Source organism: Camelus bactrianus, chromosome 1 (assembly GCF_048773025.1).
Source record: "Camelus bactrianus isolate YW-2024 breed Bactrian camel chromosome 1, ASM4877302v1, whole genome shotgun sequence".
In the NCBI taxonomy this organism is placed as follows: domain Eukaryota; kingdom Metazoa; phylum Chordata; class Mammalia; order Artiodactyla; family Camelidae; genus Camelus; species Camelus bactrianus.
The window spans coordinates 13780972-13800491 of record NC_133539.1 but is presented as its reverse complement, the minus strand read 5'-3'; the positions used below and the strand labels follow the sequence as shown (position 1 = coordinate 13800491).

The window sequence follows — 19520 nt, the reverse complement described above, 5'->3', positions numbered from 1 at the left end:
CATGATCCGAGATACCCTGCACACCTGGCTCACTTTAACTGTTTCCTATCCAACTCCCTTGTTTCCAGCGCTACCTACCCCTTCTACCCTGGTCAGGTAACCTTCCAGCTTAAGATGACACTGAACGTATTCTTAGTAAAAACGTTAGGTATGGGGGAGTGCCCGGGTTGGGACAGTTCTAGCTTGGAACATCTTTTCTCTCACGACTCCCCAGTCTGCTCAGAGATAACCCACCCTGCCCGCGGGGACGCACACACAACAGGGAGGTCACACTCGACACGCAAATACACGCCTCCCCACAGCGGAGCTCCACACATCCTCCAGCCGTGTGCGGAGCGGAGCGGAGCCAGCCGCTGCGAGGCGGGGACTCCCGGGTCGGCCGGGCCACCGCGCACTCACCCTCAGGTTCCCCTTGGTCCTTTGCTTGTTCTTCCCGCCCATGGTCGCGGTCTCAGCCGCTCTCTCAGCCCGCAACCCCCGGGTTGACACAGCCGGGCCACAACTTCCGGCCCCTTTCACCGGAAAAGGGTTCACAGGAACGACTTCCCCCGGCCCTCCCGTTCCGTCACCCATCCAGCCCTCCTGCTTCCCCGCTTCCGCTCCCGCCTCCTGACGAGTCCCTGAAGGTCTGCGGCGGGATACGTCACAACTACAGTCACGCCTACCTGGGTGACGTCATTCCTACCCAATAGGAAGCCAAGCGTTGGACCGACGGCGCCAAATCCTGCTTTCCTTGCTTTCCTGAGGCAAGATTCGTTCCTTAGCGGGTAGTGAGTTGGCTTGAGCCATAAGAGAGAAATTTTAATACAAAGGTGGCAGTAGAATGGCATGGTAATGGTTGAGAGAAGATAGAAAGATGTTAAACCTTTAATGCATTGTATTTTATGCAATCTTCACCATCACCTGGATGTTGGTTAGAAATGCAGACGGTCAGACTCACTTTGGGACTATTAAATAAGATTTTGCATTTTAACAAGGTTCCTAGGTCCTGTTAAAATTTGAAAAGTAGTGCTCTAAGCAATATTCTCTAAATCCGTCCCCTGCCCTTTTTCTTCCATATCAAAAAGTGTTAAATGTGCAATCTATAGAAAAAAGTAGTGTGGTAGTATCTACTAAAAATTGAAATTTACAAGTTTTGTTGTTAGTGGTTTCACTTCTCAGAATCACATTGGAAAAGCAAGCACATGTTCCTGGTTATTGTCTCTCCTGTCCACACAATCACCCCTTTATACTCAATTCCATGATCCTGAGGCCTTGCCAACTATTTCTCCTTTAGTCAACTGACTTCCTGTTCGGCTCCATCAACGGGGGACTAGAAGGAGAGTGAAAGAGAAGAGGAAGGAGAAGGGACTTCCTCCATACTGTAATCATCCCAGCAGCAGCGTTTTGCCCCTGCAGCAGCAATTGGCTTAGGTAGCAGTTGTTTTTGGTCTGATTTTTTTCCCCCAACAATCAGAATCAACCTTATTGTGCACGTCAGGTGTACTAGCAGCAGCCAGGCAAGACCCACCCCTCCGGGGTCTGAGTCCTAGCTGCACGGGGCCCCTCCTCTGAGCTCCTAAGACAGCCAAAGTCGCCCGCTTCTAAGAAGTCACAGCCCCAGCACCATGAGGTCCCTTTGAGCTCCAGAGACCAGCTACAGCCAAGCACCACCCTCTCTTCATAGACTTGAACTGAGCTACAACTTTTCAAGGCCCTCCTCCAATCAGCTAACTTCAAATTACCCGAAACTTTTCTTTCCTTCGTTCCTTTCCTAGCTCTAAGGATAGTAAATGCTGTGCAGTGACTACCTTTATGTTACCTCAGGATTCTCTTTTTGCTTTTCTAATCCCTTTAAACAAATTTTCCATATTAATTTTTTTTCTCTTTAAATAATCAGTGAAGTTTCCGTTTTCCTGACTGGACCCTGACCAAAAAATTCACTCAATGGAAAAAAAATGCATTCAATGAGACATACTGCAGGATGTTCACTAAAACATTAATAGCAAGATAACTGAAAACAATCCACTGTATATCCATTGGGGAATGGTTAAGTAAATTGTATCTATTCTATGGATTATTAGGCAGCAGTTGAGAGAGGTTTATCTATACATACATGGGAAGAATTATAAGACATTCTTTTTTTGTTTTAGGTTTATCTTCAGAGGAGGTACTAGGGGTTGAACACAGGACCTCGTGCATGCTAAGCATATGCTCTACCACTAACTCGCCAAGACATTCTTAAATTAAAAGCAAATAGAGTAGTATCAGAGTATGATACCATTTGCCTGAAAAATTTATTTAAAAATATCATGTATTATATGGATACATATGTGTTATATAAATACACAGAAAAAAAGTCTGCAAGGATCATACCAATTTGATAATTGTAGCTAATCCTTGGGGGAAAGAGGTGGCAAGAAAAGAGTTTAAGGTTGTGAGTTATAGTCAAAGGAAATTAAGCCTTTGTAAGATTTTATTTTATACAAGGATACTGTGTTCATGTATTGTGTAATTAAAAATAAAAATAGGAGGATGGGCGGGTATGACTCTGTGGCAGAGTGTGTGCTTGGCATGCATGAGGTCCTGGGTTCAATCCCCAGTGCCTCTGTTAAGGGATAAATAAATAAATAAATAAATAAATAAATAAATAAATATTTAATCTAGTTGTTTGTATATCTTACATTATCAGTTACACAAATCGTAGTATCCTCATTCTTTTTTTTAATTTTTTTAACATTTTTTATTGATTTATAATCATTTTACAATGTTGTGTCAAATTCCAAATAGTATCCTCATTCTTAAGAGTTATACACTATAGTTGGGAAACAGCTTAATACATAAGAACAGCACTAGATATTATGCAATTCACTGATAGTTTGGGTGTCACATATCAAAAATGCTACAGGAAGGGGCGATTAATGTACTGAGATAGTCAGAAAAACTTCCTGGATGACTTTAGCCCAAAGCTTGGACAAAATTAGGAAGAGCAGAATGATTATAGAAGGTTAAATGATACTGGAGTAGAGAAAGCATTCCTAGCCAATGCTCCAGTGTCAGAAAACCATACATAAAATGATTGATAAATTTAAGTACATTAATTTGAAAGTGTTTTTTTCCTGTGTCAGAAAAATTTGCTTAGACCAACTTAGGAAATACCTGCAACAGTAACTAGAGATTGATATGCCTACTGTTAAAAAAAATTCTTAAAAATATTTTAAGGCTGCCCACATAAGTATAAATAAGACATAAACAGCAATTCACCAGAAAAGAAATAATTGACCAGTATACATATAAAAGATATTAGCCCGCACCAAAAGTCAAATGAAGATAACATAAAACAATGTAGTTTTTTTTTTTCATTTATTAAATTGGCAAAGTGATAATAATCAGTATTGGTAAAAATCAAGAGAAAAGGAAAGGAAAGAGAAAAAGACTTCCAATTTTCATTTCTCCACCTTTCACAAGTGCAATTTGGCAAGGCAAATCCAGAGCTTAAGAGTGAACTTCCACTTCTTACCTGAAGAGTACAGCACCTTTATTTTTGAAACCAAACCAAAACGTTAACATCTCCTGACCAAAACAGTGAACTGCTGAAATTAATTACTGTACATTCAGACAACCGAATACAAAGCGGTCTTTGAAAATAGTGGAAGAATATTTAATGTCATGGAAATGTTTACAATTTAATGTTTAATTAAAGAAGGCAGATACATAACAGCATGTATAGTATGATTTATTTAAAAAGAAAGAAAGAAAGAAAGACCACATATACACATACACAAAGATAATACACTAGAAAATAAAACGTAAAACCAAAATTTGCCTTCTTCGGTGCAAGATTATCATGGGTGAGGTTTATTTATTTATTACTGAAGTATAGTCGGTTTACAAAGTTGTGTTAATTTCTGGAGCACAGAATAGTGATCCATTTATACATGTATGTATTTATATTCTTTTTCATTATTGGCTATTACAAGGCATTGAATAGAGTTCCCTATGCTATACAGTAGGACCTTGTTGTTTATCTATTTTATACACAGTAGTTAGTTTCTGTAAATGCCGAACTCGCAATTTATCCCTCCACCCTTCCCTCCTTGGGTAAGTTTTAAATCCAGTTATTTCTACATTTTCTGTAAGTCATCTTTTCTAATAAAAATGTATTATATACATTTATTTACATATATTTTGGGAGGGGGGAGGAGCAAGAGAGAACAAGTTCACAAAATCCAAAATGCCAAAAGCTTCCGGGGGAGGTGGGGGCGGGGAGAGTAAGCCTTCAGTAATTCCCTAGTTAAAAACGAGGGTATATACGCTGGACCTCGAAGGTGTCACTGGGTCCTAGTGAGCATCATTCCTCCTAATTATCCCGGCAGTTAGCAACATCCGGGAAATTCCAAGAGAATGAAGATCAATGCCTTTTTTTCCCAAAAGATAACGATTAAAAAAAAAAAATGTCATCTAGGGACGAGAGCAGAAGCTGGCTGGGTTGCACGATTCCCGCTTGAAAGACAAAACCGCAGTGCAGGGCTCGAGCCAGGGTCAGAAACCTTCCACCGCATCCGAAAACACGGCTCCCAGCTGCGGTTACCCGACATGCTCACTGCCCAACGCGAACCACGCCTCCGACCCTCAAGGGCTAGTGCTTCCGAGCCGCGCTGAGGAAGGCAGGGCGCATGCGTGAAGTAGCTGTGCGCCGGGCGGTCCTGTGCTTGGCGATTGCGGGGTCTTAAGAGGAGGCCAAGGCGTCCGTCAAGGCCCAGCGCACTTGGGAGATGCTCTGGACTGCGGTGTCCGTAGGTAGCCAGGCACCTGCCTTTCATGCTGAGCTGGAATCTTCCCTCCCCGGGCCCTCCTCCTCGAAGGGGTCCGCTTTTGACATTTCATAGGAATGACAAAGGACGTTAAGGCCTTCATCCCTACCCCAACCCGGTGGGGTCAGATTGCCAGATTGTGCTTCAGTGGAAGGCTCCTTGTGCCCTTATGCAGAATTTTGATGGGCTCAATGTGTACTAAGTAGTCGTAATCATTGTTTCCGGGTGTAAGGGGCGGGCAAATAACGTACGTACACCTGTCACATGCCATCAACTCTAGGCTGCCTTGCAGCTTAATGGAATTTTACGAATGATACGTTATGTTGAGTTTCCCTGATATACAGCTTTCTTAAAAAAGGGGGAAAAAAAAGTCAGTTTTTTTATAAATGCCGAAAGTAACCATCAGTTCCGCACAGCAGCAGATGCAGGTTTTTTAAATGCAGTTAACGTACAGATGGTAGGACTGGCTTTGACTTCGTTACTCCAACTTCAGTTAACTTGGATTTGTGGGATTAATTTTAGAATTTTTAAATTTTGTTTTACTTAAGAGTACTATTGCTTGTGCAGGAATTACTTTTACAAATAAAAATTGACATGTAGCCAATGTTTTCTGTCCACATTTTTGCTTTCTATAGCTCTTCTAACTTTTAAACATAATTTGATTTGGGACTAATAGTTTCTTTAAAGAATTTATCATTATTTCTTTATAGATGATTCGAGTTCAAGGTATTTTTCAGATTAACACATTGACAAATTGTCATTGCGCAGTATATATATATATGCAATCATACTGAACAATTTTACATTTAAAGATGTGTATGTATGAAGTCTATAATCATTGGTAGAAGTCTAAGAAAGCTATATTGCCTATTCTAACATTTAACTGTAGTTTCTTACAGCTTTTTTTGGGTGTCTTACATTATATAATGTAGGCAGGACCATCTAACTTGCTGTTTTCTTTTTTGATGACTAATACTTCCATCCATTTTCAAAAATATTGACCAATCATGAGGTTGGAAAATCTGTACTTCTCTTGGTCACTATGTTAATAATCTAATGTCTAAATTTGGCAGGTCAGGGGTGGGGGCTGGAGGGTGGGTATAGCTCAGTGGTAGAGTGCATGCTTAGCATGCACGAGGTCCTGGGTTCAATCCCCAGTACCTCCAATCAATTAATTAATTAATTAATTAGACAGCTCTGTCTTGGAAGAAAACCTGTAAAGTTACATTATTGTAGCCTATGTTTTTATATTACACTTACAATCTATATATTGGTACATAGCAATGTATTATTAAAATAACGTACAAAAACTAAAAAAAGTTTTAGTAGTTGAGACCTGCTAAAAGTAACATGTGCATCATCTGATCCCTCTGGTGGCCTCTAGGGATGTTAGTCTCATGTTCTGTGAGATATTTCATCCAAATCTGAAGTGGCAGGGGGAAATCAGAAACAAAATGAACAGCTGACCCATCTGGCTGTGTGGTAGCAGTAGAGGAAAGACTGGCATTTCCAGGGCAACTGAAGGGCAGTGGGGAGGTGGGCAGCAGGAAGGAACTCTCAGGAGGCACACAAGGTTTGCATTCAATATAGGCAATGTACTATGAGTACCATTTGGATTCTTATTTGTGTTTATGTTTAAGATCTATCCACATTGCCTTGTTAGTTTCTTTTGATTTCTACCTAGTATTGGATAATACGTAGCATAATGTACTTACTGATTCACTTAGTGATGGGCACATAGGTTGCCTCCAACATTTTACTGAGATAAACAATGCATTGTGTCCCCTCCACCCCGTTCCTCTAACCAAGTCTGACTCCAAGGAATACTCAACACATGGTACCAACCTGAGTGCTGGCAATTAGTAAATATTTAATAAGCACTTTTGGGACTGATTTATGGAGGGCCTCAAAAACCAGATAGTGTGTTGATTTGATTATAGGTCAATTTGCTGAAAATAGATTTACAAAAAGTCATTTCCACAATGAAAACCCTGTCCAAATCCAATTTGCCAAAAACGAATGCTCTTAATTACCAATTCGATGAATAGCTGGGCCTTGTTAAAAAGTTTGAGCTCTGCTTGTGCTTCAGAGCCTTCTGTGAGGCAAGCCAAGGGGCAGAGTGTAAGTATACAGAAATAGAGATAAACTGCAAACTCCAATTTAAGAAAAATTTCCCCTATCTTTCTATTAAATGGCTGGGGTAGATGCAAAACTAATGCTTTGAGAAAAAGCTCTTCATCAAGCTGGCTTTCCACTGCTAGTAACAGGCAAAGAAATACAAATAAAACTGGTTTTATTTCATAATAAGCTGTCTAGAGATAGGCAGGGGCTGGTGTTGGGTCAGTAGCTCAACAACATGAAGACTGGCATCTCTGTGGCTCTCTTGACCCTTCCTTCCCTCCTGGTTGAAAGGACTACTGCAGATTCAGCCATCACTTTGGTGTGTGTGACAGAGAGAGAAGAGGTGTCCTGACTGCATCAATCATTTTAATCAGGAAAACAAAAGTTTTCCCAGAAGTTCCTTGGCCAAAGCTGTGTCCCTAGGCCACCCTAGCTGCAAGAGAGGCTGAGAGAGTGAGCATTTATCCTTTCCAGCTTCTTTAGTGGCAGCAGATAGAGGAGAAGGGGGTTGAGAATAGGTGGCAATTTGGACCACCAATATTATCTTCCTCAAATATAATTAACCTCTCTTTCAAAATAAGTAGTTTATATGTTGAGAAATTTCTATCAACAATTTTAAGATTATAATTTAAAATTCACTTCTTCATTCAGTCATGACATATTTTTAACACATGTATTTCAGCTATACTACTTTTCCTCTTTTTTCCCCCATAACATTCTAGAATGGAACTGAAGTAAAATGACTTAATCTTTCAAGAAAGAGTGGGGAAAAAATCAAAAGACTAACAGTGACAAAACGCTTTTCAACTACTCCTCTGCTCAGTTATTGTCCTTCCACACCAAAGAACATCTGGAAAACATCCCCACATCCTCTGGCATTCAGAAACTGATACAGCTGGCCAAAGTCCATGTGGTTTCCTCTGGCTCCATTCACACTGAATACTTTTTCTTCAAAAACTGAGAATTTTCTTTGTCTTCCCATTTCCTCACTTGTACCATCCAAAGGAATGTCTTCTCGATGGCGGATTAAAATTCTCTTCCAATTTAATTTTCTGAGTCTGAAAAGAAATTTTAAAGTAGAAATTCTGAAAATGTGTTGTGTATTCTTAGAGCACTGAAAATAGAAGGTATGAAACAGATGCATCAATGCCTTTTCCCAGAAGTAGAGAAATCTACTTTTATCTCATATAGATTTTATTTTAATCAAATGTGATCCTGGTCATTATCCCATCCCCAAACTCATTTATTGGTATTATCACTGCCTCATATCAGCATTTTAGAAGTGTGGAAATTGCTGAATCTCAGCCTCCCGAAAGGACTTCTCAGAAACTCATTTAGGATATCACTGGATAAATGAGATTAGAAATCCCCTTGGTTCACAACTTACAGCATCGCTAAGATGAGGGAAGAATCAGATCCCTAGAAATGGAGGGGATGGCAGACAGCATCTTGGGCAAGGGCTCAATTTAACATCTATCTACAGAACATCTCCTATGTGCATTGTGTCAGGCAAGGGGAGTGATGCTGACCATATGTGAGTAGTTTTATCTACTGACTTGAGACTGAATCCCCATAAGACACAACCCCAGGGACATACTGATTTCCACATCTCTAGTACAGTGTTTAGCACTAAAATTATTGACAAGGCATACAAAAGTTATGAAAGCAAACCTTGACCAGAATTCTTCACAGGCACTTTGTGGGCCTTCCACACAAACAACACCAGGTTTCCCAGGCATGCTAAACCCAGACAGGGAAAGCTCCTTTGCCCACTCTAGAATATTCTTTCTTTTGCATTTGTTATAGATGTGATGGCTATAGATCCACAGTCTCGTAAGAATAAGGTCGACTGGCTGGGCTGTACTTCCTGGAGCAGCCAGAGGTGTGACGTCTTTGCTGACATAGCCAGAAGCATGTTCTCTAACCCACTCTGTGGCATTCAGTATACAGACATCTCCGAGACAATTCTTCTGCAGATATGCGGTCAGATCTGTATTCAGCTGAGTCTGCTGGGATCTACTTAATAATACTGATCTGATGGAAAAGACATAGGATAAAAAAAATTAAATCAATTTTCTTAGAACAGAAAACAAACTTGCTTTTATTCTAAGATTCATTTTGACCTCTAAAGTCGGCCAGTTTCTGTAACGTACCTGACAGTAATTTCAGGCAGAACTGCAGGGTATTTAAAGGGAAAAATACAGGCCAGAGAAAACATCACCTGATTTTTTTTAAAAAAAGAGAAAAAAAAGAATGTTCTAAGTGGTGTTTTAAGTTGTGATACGTTTCAGTTCTTCCAAAAGTGAAATTGAATTACCATTGCTTCCTCAGATACGTCCACATCCATATTGATAGTAAAGTAAACTTTTGAAGATCGTCCCTCCATTGTCCTCTTCTCAATACAGTCTTTCAGTTCTGCCAGAGCCAGCTGGTCATTCACTACGAGCTCATTCTCACCAGGGAACATGCTGGCTAGCAGGTCCAACTCAGAGAGCTGGGCCTCTGCCTGCTCGATCTCAGTCATTTCTGGATATTTGTGAGCTTCTAAGAAGGTACAGGTAAGAGAGGCATTTACACGTACAATCTTGAGAGAACTCAATACGTCAATATGGGTGCTTCCTGAAAACTGATTTGATTTTTCTCACAAAATATGAAATGTAGTCATTTTCCTGTTATTCTACTTTCAGACGTAATATGCTGAGGACTCAAATGATGGGACAATCCAATGAGAGCCATAAAACCCTCATAACAACCAGGCACCAAATTCCTCAGGATAGAGGTAGTTGGTGTGGCATCTTGAGCTACCACAGTGAGCAATTTCACTGAAGTAAACTAACTGTGTAGTCAAAAGCCACATCAATGATACAACTAGGAATGAAGCTCTGTTACCTTGGAAACATAGAATGAAAAGAATAAGTAAGAGAGAGAGTTAAGTGGATGGTTAATTTTTTTTCTCTCTTAATGACCATTAGCTTCTAAAAAGCAGAAGAATGTGAAAAAGAGAAAATAAAGGCTAATTATCCCACAGCTCAAGTACACAATTATAAAATTCAAATGGTAGAGAAAGGTTAAAAGAATGTCTTTCTGGCTGGTGAGCATTTCCCCATCTGTCTAAGTCCCCAATCTAAGGAAGAGTTGTTGGTGTTTTGGAAACAGAACATTTTAAGCATTACACATATACATGTATGGGAAATACATGCTGGTATAATGTGTAAATACATGTACAGACTGAAATATATAATTAAAATGTATCTGCAAGAGATCATATATACACATATTTTTCCCCTACTTCCTACCCCTCTTCTCCCCCAAGTATATTTTGGATATTTATTCACTGTCAGCATGTAGTGATCTATCTTACTACATTCTTTATAGTGGTTGACTGTCATGCTGAATCATATAGATATGTCATAATTTAATGCATTCTTTACCTATTGTTGGGCACTTGGGTTGTTTCCACATGTTTGCTATTATGTACAATTCTACAATGGAAGTTTGTGTATGTATATATACAGAGTTCAGTGAACTGTGAATACTGCTTATTCAAGGGATAAGTTTGTAGAGATGGCTTGTTGGATCAACAGGTACAATATTTTAAGATATTGCCTAGCCGCCTTCCAGAAAGTTATTACATGGAAGTTTAAAATTTTTACATAGTCCCCCCTTTAAAAAAAGTCTAAATACATAATCTTTTTAGGGTGTTTTATATCTGTGTGTGTCATTTGTGAGTTTTTATTTTTAAGGAGGCAAACTCACCAGCCTTTTCTGGACTTCTGGACTTTGAATCTTTGTTAAAAAAGTCTTCCCCACTCCAAGGTTATAAAGGTTACTAAGATGCTAATCAAATTAGGATTTAAATTTTTTTAATAATTTGATAAATTGATTTTAATTTCATTTGCAAGAAAAAGTGTGGGGATTTCTAATAAAACATGGAGGCTGAGCACATGTATTTATTTCTTTTTCTCTCTTTCCACCCCATTTAAATGAGAGTAAAGAAATAAGTTCTTAAACACAAAGGAAGAGGAAATAATAGATAAAAGCTTGGAAGATGGAAAGGGGTGAATGAGTTATAACTAACTTAGATTTCCGCTTTCTTCCTTCTATTAACTACTTGGTCAGGTGGGGAAGAGAGCTGCAGAACTTCGGAAAAGCTAAGAACTATCAACACCAGGTACCTTAGAAAACAGCAGTGTGTATGTAATAGAGAACATGAATTTATTGAAAGTCTAGAGGTCTGACATGGACCTGACATGGGGCTGATACTGACACTGTGGTGGGGTCCTTGCTACTGCCTAGCAGGGAGGAAGGTCCTGGAGGTCCCAACTTAAGATTTTTTGACACCTTCTTGACAAGGGGTTAGCATTAGGTTCTTATTACATACAGCTCAATAAAGGTGAAGTCTAGGCTCCCTTTGCTGGTGTGGGTGAGAGAGAAGCCACAGTGTTTTCTGTGGGATTTGCCTGGTGCAGAGCATTTATTATTTAAATGCTTTCTGTCTTGCTAGGCTGCACCTTTCTTGATACTTTTTAATTCTAAAACAACGTATATACCTTAATTAAGAAATACTTTGTTGCTAAAAAATGCTAACCATTATCTGAGTCTTTAGAAGGTCATAATCTTTTTGCAATAGTAACACCAAAGATCACTGATCACAGATCACCATAAGAAGTATAATAATAATGAAAAGTTTTTAAATATTGTGAGAATTACCAAAATGTGACACAGACACAAAGTGAGCTAATGTTGTTGGAAAAAATGGACAGACTTGCTCAAGGGTTGCCACAAAAACACAGTATCTGCAAAGTGCAATAAAGTCAAGTGCAATAAAACGAGATTTGCCCGTATATCCAAGTAGTAGAAAATTATGAGATAATGTAAAAAATGTATATTGACATTGACATTCATGATATGTGTGGTTACCTAAAAAGTAGACTGTAGGACAATACAAATAATTATAAATTTACTATTCATTCTTATACCGTCACACATACGTGAAAAAATCAGAGAATTCACCAAACTGTTAAGTTGGCTAAATTTGGGTAGAAGGCAGAAGAGAAGGACTTCCGCTTTTCAATTTATATGCTTCTATATTGTTCCATGTTTCATGATTAACATGTAGTACTTCTAAACTCAGCAGAAAAAAAGGAGAGTTATACTTCTGAAAAACAAAGCTCAATCCCATTGCTGCAGAGGACAACATGGCTTACCTTCTCACAGAGAATTTACTCTGTGAAATCCAACACCATTATTAAGGTTAGTGCTGTCTTCACAGAACTCTTTCTCGTCTTTGGTAAAGGTTTATCGAGCAGCTATTGTGTGTAGAGCTTCACTCCTCATTCCTTCTTGGAACTTTCTATTTACTCTGAAGATCAGGACTTATATCTAATAAAATATAGAACAACAAAGGTAAATGACCAGTATAGGTATTATCATGGGGATTAAGTGTGGGCATGATCAGTGAAATGGGGCATCAGGAAAGATTTGAGGAAGGTGGCGGGCTTTGAGTTGAGCCTTGAAGGACGGGTCAGACTTAGACAAGGGAAGGAGGCGGCATAGTGGAGAAAGGAGAAAGGTCTGCAAGGCAGGAAAGCACCAGAACAACAGCACAGACTGAACCTGTCCCTTCTTCACAAGGCCAAATACCAAGGCCTAATTCAGGGACTCGTCATTTGGACTAGTTACTTCCTGTTTGTCCCCGAAACTCATTCTAGGCCCTTCTTTTCCCTGCCCTGGACTCTGGGCAGCTGACCTCCACAGCCTACAGCACCCAACTCTGCCTTTCTTGTGCTTGAGTTTAGCTAATGCCCCAGCAGGAAGTGAGAAGCTGGGAGGAGAAAGAGGCTGGGTACCTTTCTTCACTACTCCTTCCCTGCTTTGCTGGGATTCTGACAATGGTTGTGACCTCCTAAGGCCTCCTAAGAGCAGCTCTTCTTTCTCAGCTCCAGCAGAACTTTCAGCGTAGTTATAGTCATGGCTCACTTAAACCTGGCCACACCTTTGTAAATAACTCCTTTATTACACAGTCTCTTCAAAGTTTCAAAGTGCAGTGTGTGTCTGTTTCCTTCCAGAACCTTGACTCCTCTTACCTGGACTCTGCCTCTAATATCTCTCCATCAACCATCAACTCACACTCCACATTGCCATTATACTGATCATACACATTGTCTAATAGAAGTAGGCTGAGACAACCTAGAGAGCACCAACTATCCATTAGGAAAACCCACATAATTGGTGATTGAGCAACAGTGTTGTGGTCTGGGAGGATGAGGTGGGGGTGTGTTAGGTTCCCGGAGGGAAGACATACTGGCTGATGACCCTGACAACTTGCCAATGGAGTGAACTGATCCCAGTTCACCATCTGGCAGTTAGTTTCACAGACTCAGTAGCACAAAATGCCAGCACATTGAACGTGGATCCACTTCCCAAAGGCTGCCTTGCATAATCCATCATCAAGCCCTCTAAGAACATGTCTGTTTATTCAAGTCTTTATTTCATCAAATGTAGTTGGGTCATTTCCTTAATATCAGAAAATGGTATTTGGTCAACAGTGTAGCTAGTTCACCGTATGGTACTTTTAAGAAGCAAAAAAAGTTCTTCCACTTAAAAAGAAATACAAATTACTCAGAGGTATCAGATCAGTAGCTGCAATGGGTCCTTCCAAAACACACCAAAGTTGGGGGAAGGGTATAGCTCAGTGGTAGAGTGCATGCTTAGCCTGCATGAGGTCCTGGGTTCAATCCCCAGTGCCTCCATTAAAAACAAACAAACAAACCTAATCACCCCTCAAAATAAAACATATTTTAAAAAACACACCAAAGATTATGGGAATGATCAATGTGGTGGGGTGTTAATTAATGTGGTGACTTCATCAGGATTCACTGGACACAAATTAGGAAACTATGAAGCAGTCAGTCTTGCACACATTGGGATGTCTCCACACACTGGAGTATAAACCAATGCCAACACCTCGTCATTCCTATCCCAGTGTATTTTCAACTTATGTCCTTAAAAACACCTTACCAGGGTGTCAATGCCATGCTAGGGAAAAAAAAATACTACATACAGCATTTTGTGCTTATTTAAGTCCTTGAAATGATGAATGACACAAATTTCAATAGGTTTCTTTAGGGTGACCATGGGTCATCCTATTGTCCTGACTGGTTTAGTATTTCTTAGGCAAAAGTGATCCCATTTGGACAATAAATTATACAGTATACTTTTTTGTGTGTGGTTTCTCTGAGTCTTTATTGTTGGATGCCAATATGCACCATGGATTTCTAAGAGGGGGGTTTAGTATGCACAGTATCCCAAACCTGTCTGATCTCGAGACATTTTCTTCCAGACTTAATATTAGCTCTTCTCTACAATTAGAGCCGCACACTCTTCCCTCCTTTAAACACAGTATTTGCTGAACTCTCCAGTGACTTCACGTATTTCTATATTCTACTGTTTTCACTTGACATCCTAACTTAGGAATTTGCTGTTATTTAAAAAAAATCTTCACAAATATTTAAAATTCCTGAATTACTGAAATTCCATAAATGCCTTTTACAGTTGTGTTGGAGTTGAGGAAACTAGGAAACAACTCTTTAGATAGTTATTAGAGGAGGTGAACTTGCTTTGGTTTTTCATCATCATGTTTTAAGAACGTACCCTGTGACCAGACTGCCAAGATGCAACTCCTGGCTCTGCCACTTATCAACTGTGTGACCTTAGGCAGGTGGCTTAATTTTCTGTGCCTCAGTTTCCTCATTTCCAAAATGGGAATGACAGGTTTGCAGTTGAGGATTAAATGAGGATGTGTGGAAAGTGATTAAAACAGTGCCTGGTAACAGAGTATGTGCCGTCAGAGTGCTTGTTATTACTGTATTGTAAGTATTGATATTATTATTATACTCATTCAAGAAATGTTTCTTGAGCATCTATTGTGTACCAAAAACTGAGATTATAAAAACAGACAGAAGTAACAAAAAAAACTGCTGTCAGATTTAATCTAGTGAGAGAAGACCATGACAACAAAAAGCACACACATATATATGTCTAGTGAATAACAGTTATAAAGAAGATAAAGAGGATAAGGTGTAAGTTGGGGGGGTGGGCATGGTTCAATTTTACATGGGGTTTTCAGGGCTGGCCTCTCTGCTACCATGACTGAAGGGAAGAGACTTGAAGGCACTAAAGAAGAAAGCCATGTGTTTATCTGGGCAGAAAAGTTTTCAAGGAAAAAGCAATAGCATGTTCAAAGTCCATGAAGCAGGACAGTGCTACACCAGGTGGCTAGAGCAGAGTGAGCAGGAGCAGGGTTTTAGGAGACAAGGTTAAAGAGGAAATAAGGGGCAGTTTATGTTGGAACTCTTAGGGCATGGCCAGGATTTGAGAATTTATCCTGATATGGAAGGCCACTGGGGGGGGGGGGTTGACTAACTGCTGAGAACAGTGTAGGGGAACAAGGATGAAAACAGGGTGACCAGGCAGGCACTACAATAATTGGAGGAGAGATGATGGTGGCTTGGATTAGGGTGTGGTGGTCAAGGTGGTGAGCAACTGTTCATGTTATGGACATAGAGGAAAAGCAGAACCAACAGGATCATTGATGAATTATACATGTGATATGTAAGAATAACTCTAAGGCTTTGAGAAACTGGAAGCATAGATTTGTGATTTACTTAGATGGGGAAGATGGTGGAAATCTGAAGCGTGGTTTTAGACATACGAGGTAACCCAGTGCCTTTTAAGACATCTGTTAAGCAGAGATGTCCAGCAGACAGTTGGATGTAAAATTATGGCATTTATAGGAGATCTGGCTGGACATAAAATTTAGGAAGTAATCAACATCTATTTTAAAACATGTTTGTTTAGTCACTCAGGGAGTGAGTGAATTTGGGAGAAGCCCTTATTAAGTTTAGAGGTCTAGAAGATGAAATGGAAGCAGCAAAGTATGTGATCATGGGACGCAGGGGTGGACAACTACGGGAGTGAGGTCACAAGTGACTTGTCAAATTACTTTCGTAGATGAGATTTCAGCCCCAGAAACACCTTTAAGAGAATTTTCTAACTCAGGATTTTAGTAAATGCTGTAAGAAGGCAGAACGTAACTTTAATTCCCTAATCGGAATCCTTTTTCGTCTTTTTTTTTTTTAATCAAAGGGCAGAGCGGGTCTGGCAGCCTAAGTCCTTACATTCGCTAAGATGCCGGGGCCACTACAGAAGCCCGGTGCGCAAGCGCCGTTGCCCCTAACAACTGACAAGGTCGTGGGGGTGAGGTGGGCGGGGCCAGGAAACCCCGAAATCGGCTCTAACCAAAGAGCAGTGAGCAGCCGTAGGAAGGCGGCGCCAACAACTCGCCAAATTCCTGGGAGGTGGAAGGGCCCCGGCGGCGTCAGAGCCCCTAGTCCCGCTGGGCACCAGTGGACAGAAGACTCACCTCGAGACATGGACCCCACCGGTGCTGTAAGCCCGGGTTTCCTGGCTGCGCGGGCAGCTCAGTTCTCATCCGGAGGAAGCCTCAGAACTCTAGGCCTGGCTAACCAGGCGCCTACAAACCGCTCTGACCGGCAGCCTAGGGAACATGAGACAGCGCACTGCCGGGATGGCGCATGCGCGCTCGCGGCGCCGCGCGTCCCGGAAGGCGGAGCAGCGACCCCAGGGATTCCTGGGCCCCTTTTCGTGCTTGTCAGTCGCAGAGTTTTTATTCTACCCCACTGGCGTTTCCCGGCTGCTGCCACTGAGAAGCACCCGGCATGTTTCCTGGGTCAGGGAATGGTCCATTAAAGTAACGCTCCTCAAATATGAACTTATGCGGGGTCTGTCAGGAATCTTGGTATAAGATCTGGATTCGGTAGGTAGCTGTGGGGTCCTACGTTTTGCATGCCTAAGATCTTCCCAAGCTGTAGCGATCCTGCTGGTCCCTGTACAACACTGAGTGGCAGGGTATTAGGGAAAGGCGAGTGTGGATAGTGGCCGTGGCAACCTTAGGAAAGACCCTGTGTATGCACAGAAATTTATCCTGGCTAATAAAAGGACAGTTTGAAGGCAATTCCAACACGAGAGCAATTAGCAATGTTTTTCTTCACAATCTAAATAATGCACTTTTGGGGGGTTACGTATTCATTGTAGAAATCTCAAAGATAAGATACATAAACACTGATACTCAATGATGTCAGGTACTGTCATTGCTAACTTCGCATTTTTTTTTAAACGAAAGTGAGATGAGTGCAAATGTCTTCATAGCTGCATCTTCTACTTGGTGTCTTGTGAACATTTTTCAACGTCATTATATACTTCTTTTTCCTCCAACTTTTATGAAAAATTCCAAGCATACAGCAAAGTTGAGAGAATTCAACATTGAAGCAGTGGAGCAATTCACAAGGGAAGGAGAAGGAGGGAAGTGATTTTGCTCCCCAAGGGACTTTTGGTAATGCTTGAAGACATTTTGGGTTGTCACAATTGGAAGGGTGCTTTTGGCATCTAATGGAGAGAGCCCAGGGATGCTGCTCAACTTCCCACAAGGCACAGGGCATCCCCCTACAACAAAAAATCCGCTGGTCCAAAACGTCCGTAGTGCTGACCTAGATATTATCATAGTATTTTGCTCCACCAGCTTTGACATATATCTAATTCATCCATCAGTGCCAACTATTTTGATGAATTGCAAAGTAAACTGCAGACGTTAAGTATACTTCTCCAGATGTACTTCAGCATGCATAATGTTAGGATTCAAATTGCTTTTTTTCTTTTGAAGTAAAAATGAAGTGTGCATCTTAAATGCATATTTGCTGAGTTTTGACAAATGCATACACCTGTGTAACTCAAATCCTATTAAGATACAGAGCATTACCAGCACTCCAGGATGTTCTGCCATGCTTCTTCCCAGTCAGTCCCCACCCCAGCCCCAAAAGGCAACCACTGCTGATTTTTTCCCCACCATAATTAGTTTTGCTTGTCCTAGAACTTCATAGGGGTAGAATCAGGCAGTGGGTACTTTTGTATAAGGCTTCTTTCAGTGTACTATTTTAAAGATTTATCCATGTTTTTGTGTATATAAGTAGTATCTTTTTATTGCTTAGTGGTTCCATTGAGTGACTATACTACAGTTCTTCCATTCTTCTTTTGATGGAAATATGGGCTGTTTCCAGCTTTTTGGCTATTATAAGTAAGGCTGCTATGAACATTCTTGTACATGCATTTTATTTCTCATGACTATATTTCTTCAATAAGTATTTATTAAGCACTTAATATGTTCCAAACACTTCTAGGTACTAGAGATATAGCCATGAACAAGACAAAGATGTCCCATCTCTCAAAGAGCTTACATTTCTTGTTTCTATGTATTTATGGGGACAGGCAGTTAGGGAGGGGAAAGGGATAAATATATAGGTAAATACAAAAGAAAAATACCAGATAGTGATCATTGCTGGACAGAGAAGTAAAATAAAGTGATGTGAGTGACTGGGTGGCTATGTTACGTAGGTTGCTCTGCCAATTTCTTTAGAGAAAGTGACTTTTCAGCATTCTAGGTAGAGGAAGCAGGTGGTGAAATGGTCCTAAGGCTCTGTTTTAGAGTAGGAAGAAAAATGCCTGTGGGCTGAGTGAGCTTAAAAAATATCAGAAGTAAAATGCAGGAGAACCAGTCTACCCATCCCCCTCCATTTCACCATTGTTATTCTGGCTGTGAAGGAAGAGCTGGGCTGGGCTAACTCGTAAATCTAAGTGTAACAAGTGTCGGATTACTGATCTGAGTTCTGCTGGGCTAACTCATAAATCTAAGTTAATAAGTGTCGGTTTGCTGATTCCCTGCTCATGTTTTTTGTTTGTTTGTTTGTTTTTGTTTTGTTTTGTTTTGTTTTGGCTAGCCAGCTGGATTTTCAGAGAAACACATCTGGCCTTGAAATGTTGGTTTTCTGCCTCCCTGCCTCTACTTTTGTGATAAACACGCTGCTAAAGCTGTTCCATGCCTATTGGCTGAATACCCCAACCTTGTAATTAACCCTATAAAACCTCATGCACACGTTTTGGAGGTGCTCAGAGCTTCGGAGCAGAAGCATCTCTGAGCCTGCTGGTGTAATAAATCTGAGTACTCCATCCCTCAGAGTGGTGCTTGTTTCTTGGCTGGCCTGTCGTTTCCATAACATGGCCAGTTTAACAGGTTAAGATGCCACTTTCTTAACCTCCTTTTACATGATTACTAATAAGGATGAACGTTTCTTCATATCATGTTCTTTTATTGTCAATTACTTGTTTATACCCCTTGCCTTTTCTATTGGCACCTCCATCTTTTTTTTTCCTAACGATTATTTTGTCTTCTGCATGAGACTAAACTCCAGGTTGAGAAGGCCTACGTTTATTTAATACACTTCAGAGGGCTTGGGACTCACGTATTTTGAACAAGTAAACTGTAAATATTTGTCAATTTTACCCTCTGACCGCACGGTTAGTTTAAGACAATTTACATACTCAACTTTATAAGTCGATAGGCCAGAACTAGGGAATCTGCGTGAAATTTAAATGCCCCCCCCCCTTATTCAGGCTTCACATGTGATGTGTTTGAGTAAGGTAATCAACCAGGACACTCCAAACCACCAGGCACTCATACAGTAGAAGCATTTA

General features: G+C 40.5%; 2 protein-coding genes across 2 annotated transcripts in view; both read right to left on the bottom strand.

Annotated features, from left to right (window-relative positions):
- LTN1 (listerin E3 ubiquitin protein ligase 1) overlaps positions 1 to 553 on the bottom strand; it is a 51759-nt gene extending 51206 nt beyond the window's left edge. Inside the window, exon 1 of the mRNA XM_010956622.2 lies at positions 400 to 553. Within this exon, the coding sequence (XP_010954924.2) occupies positions 400 to 441 (42 nt within the window). The 5' untranslated portion in view covers positions 442 to 553. The remainder of the gene's footprint in view (positions 1 to 399) is intronic.
- A 6516-nt stretch (positions 554 to 7069) lies between these two features.
- Positions 7070 to 16628, bottom strand: RWDD2B (RWD domain containing 2B). Its single transcript, XM_010956621.3, has 6 exons — positions 16339 to 16628; positions 12122 to 12296; positions 9232 to 9458; positions 9068 to 9135; positions 8586 to 8948; positions 7070 to 7972 (listed from the first exon to the last, which is right to left on the bottom strand). Exons 3-6 carry the CDS (start codon positions 9436 to 9438, stop codon positions 7738 to 7740), a joined length of 873 nt encoding a protein of 290 aa, XP_010954923.1. The 5' UTR covers positions 9439 to 9458; positions 12122 to 12296; positions 16339 to 16628; the 3' UTR covers positions 7070 to 7737.
- Positions 16629 to 19520: the final 2892 nt, after the last annotated feature.

What these genes read in the sequence shown, in the direction of transcription:
- RWDD2B (XM_010956621.3), bottom strand. Translation starts at nt 9,438, where the DNA reads ATGACTGAGATCGAGCAGGCAGAGGCCCAGCTCTCTGAGTTGGACCTG. An exon ending in CTGCCTGAAATTACTGTCAG is followed by an intron (nt 8,949 to 9,067) that starts GTACGTTACAGA and finishes CTTTTCCATCAG; the next exon opens with ATCAGTATTATTAAGTAGAT. An exon ending in TGTGAAGAATTCTGGTCAAG is followed by an intron (nt 7,973 to 8,585) that starts GTTTGCTTTCAT and finishes ATTTCTTTTCAG; the next exon opens with ACTCAGAAAATTAAATTGGA.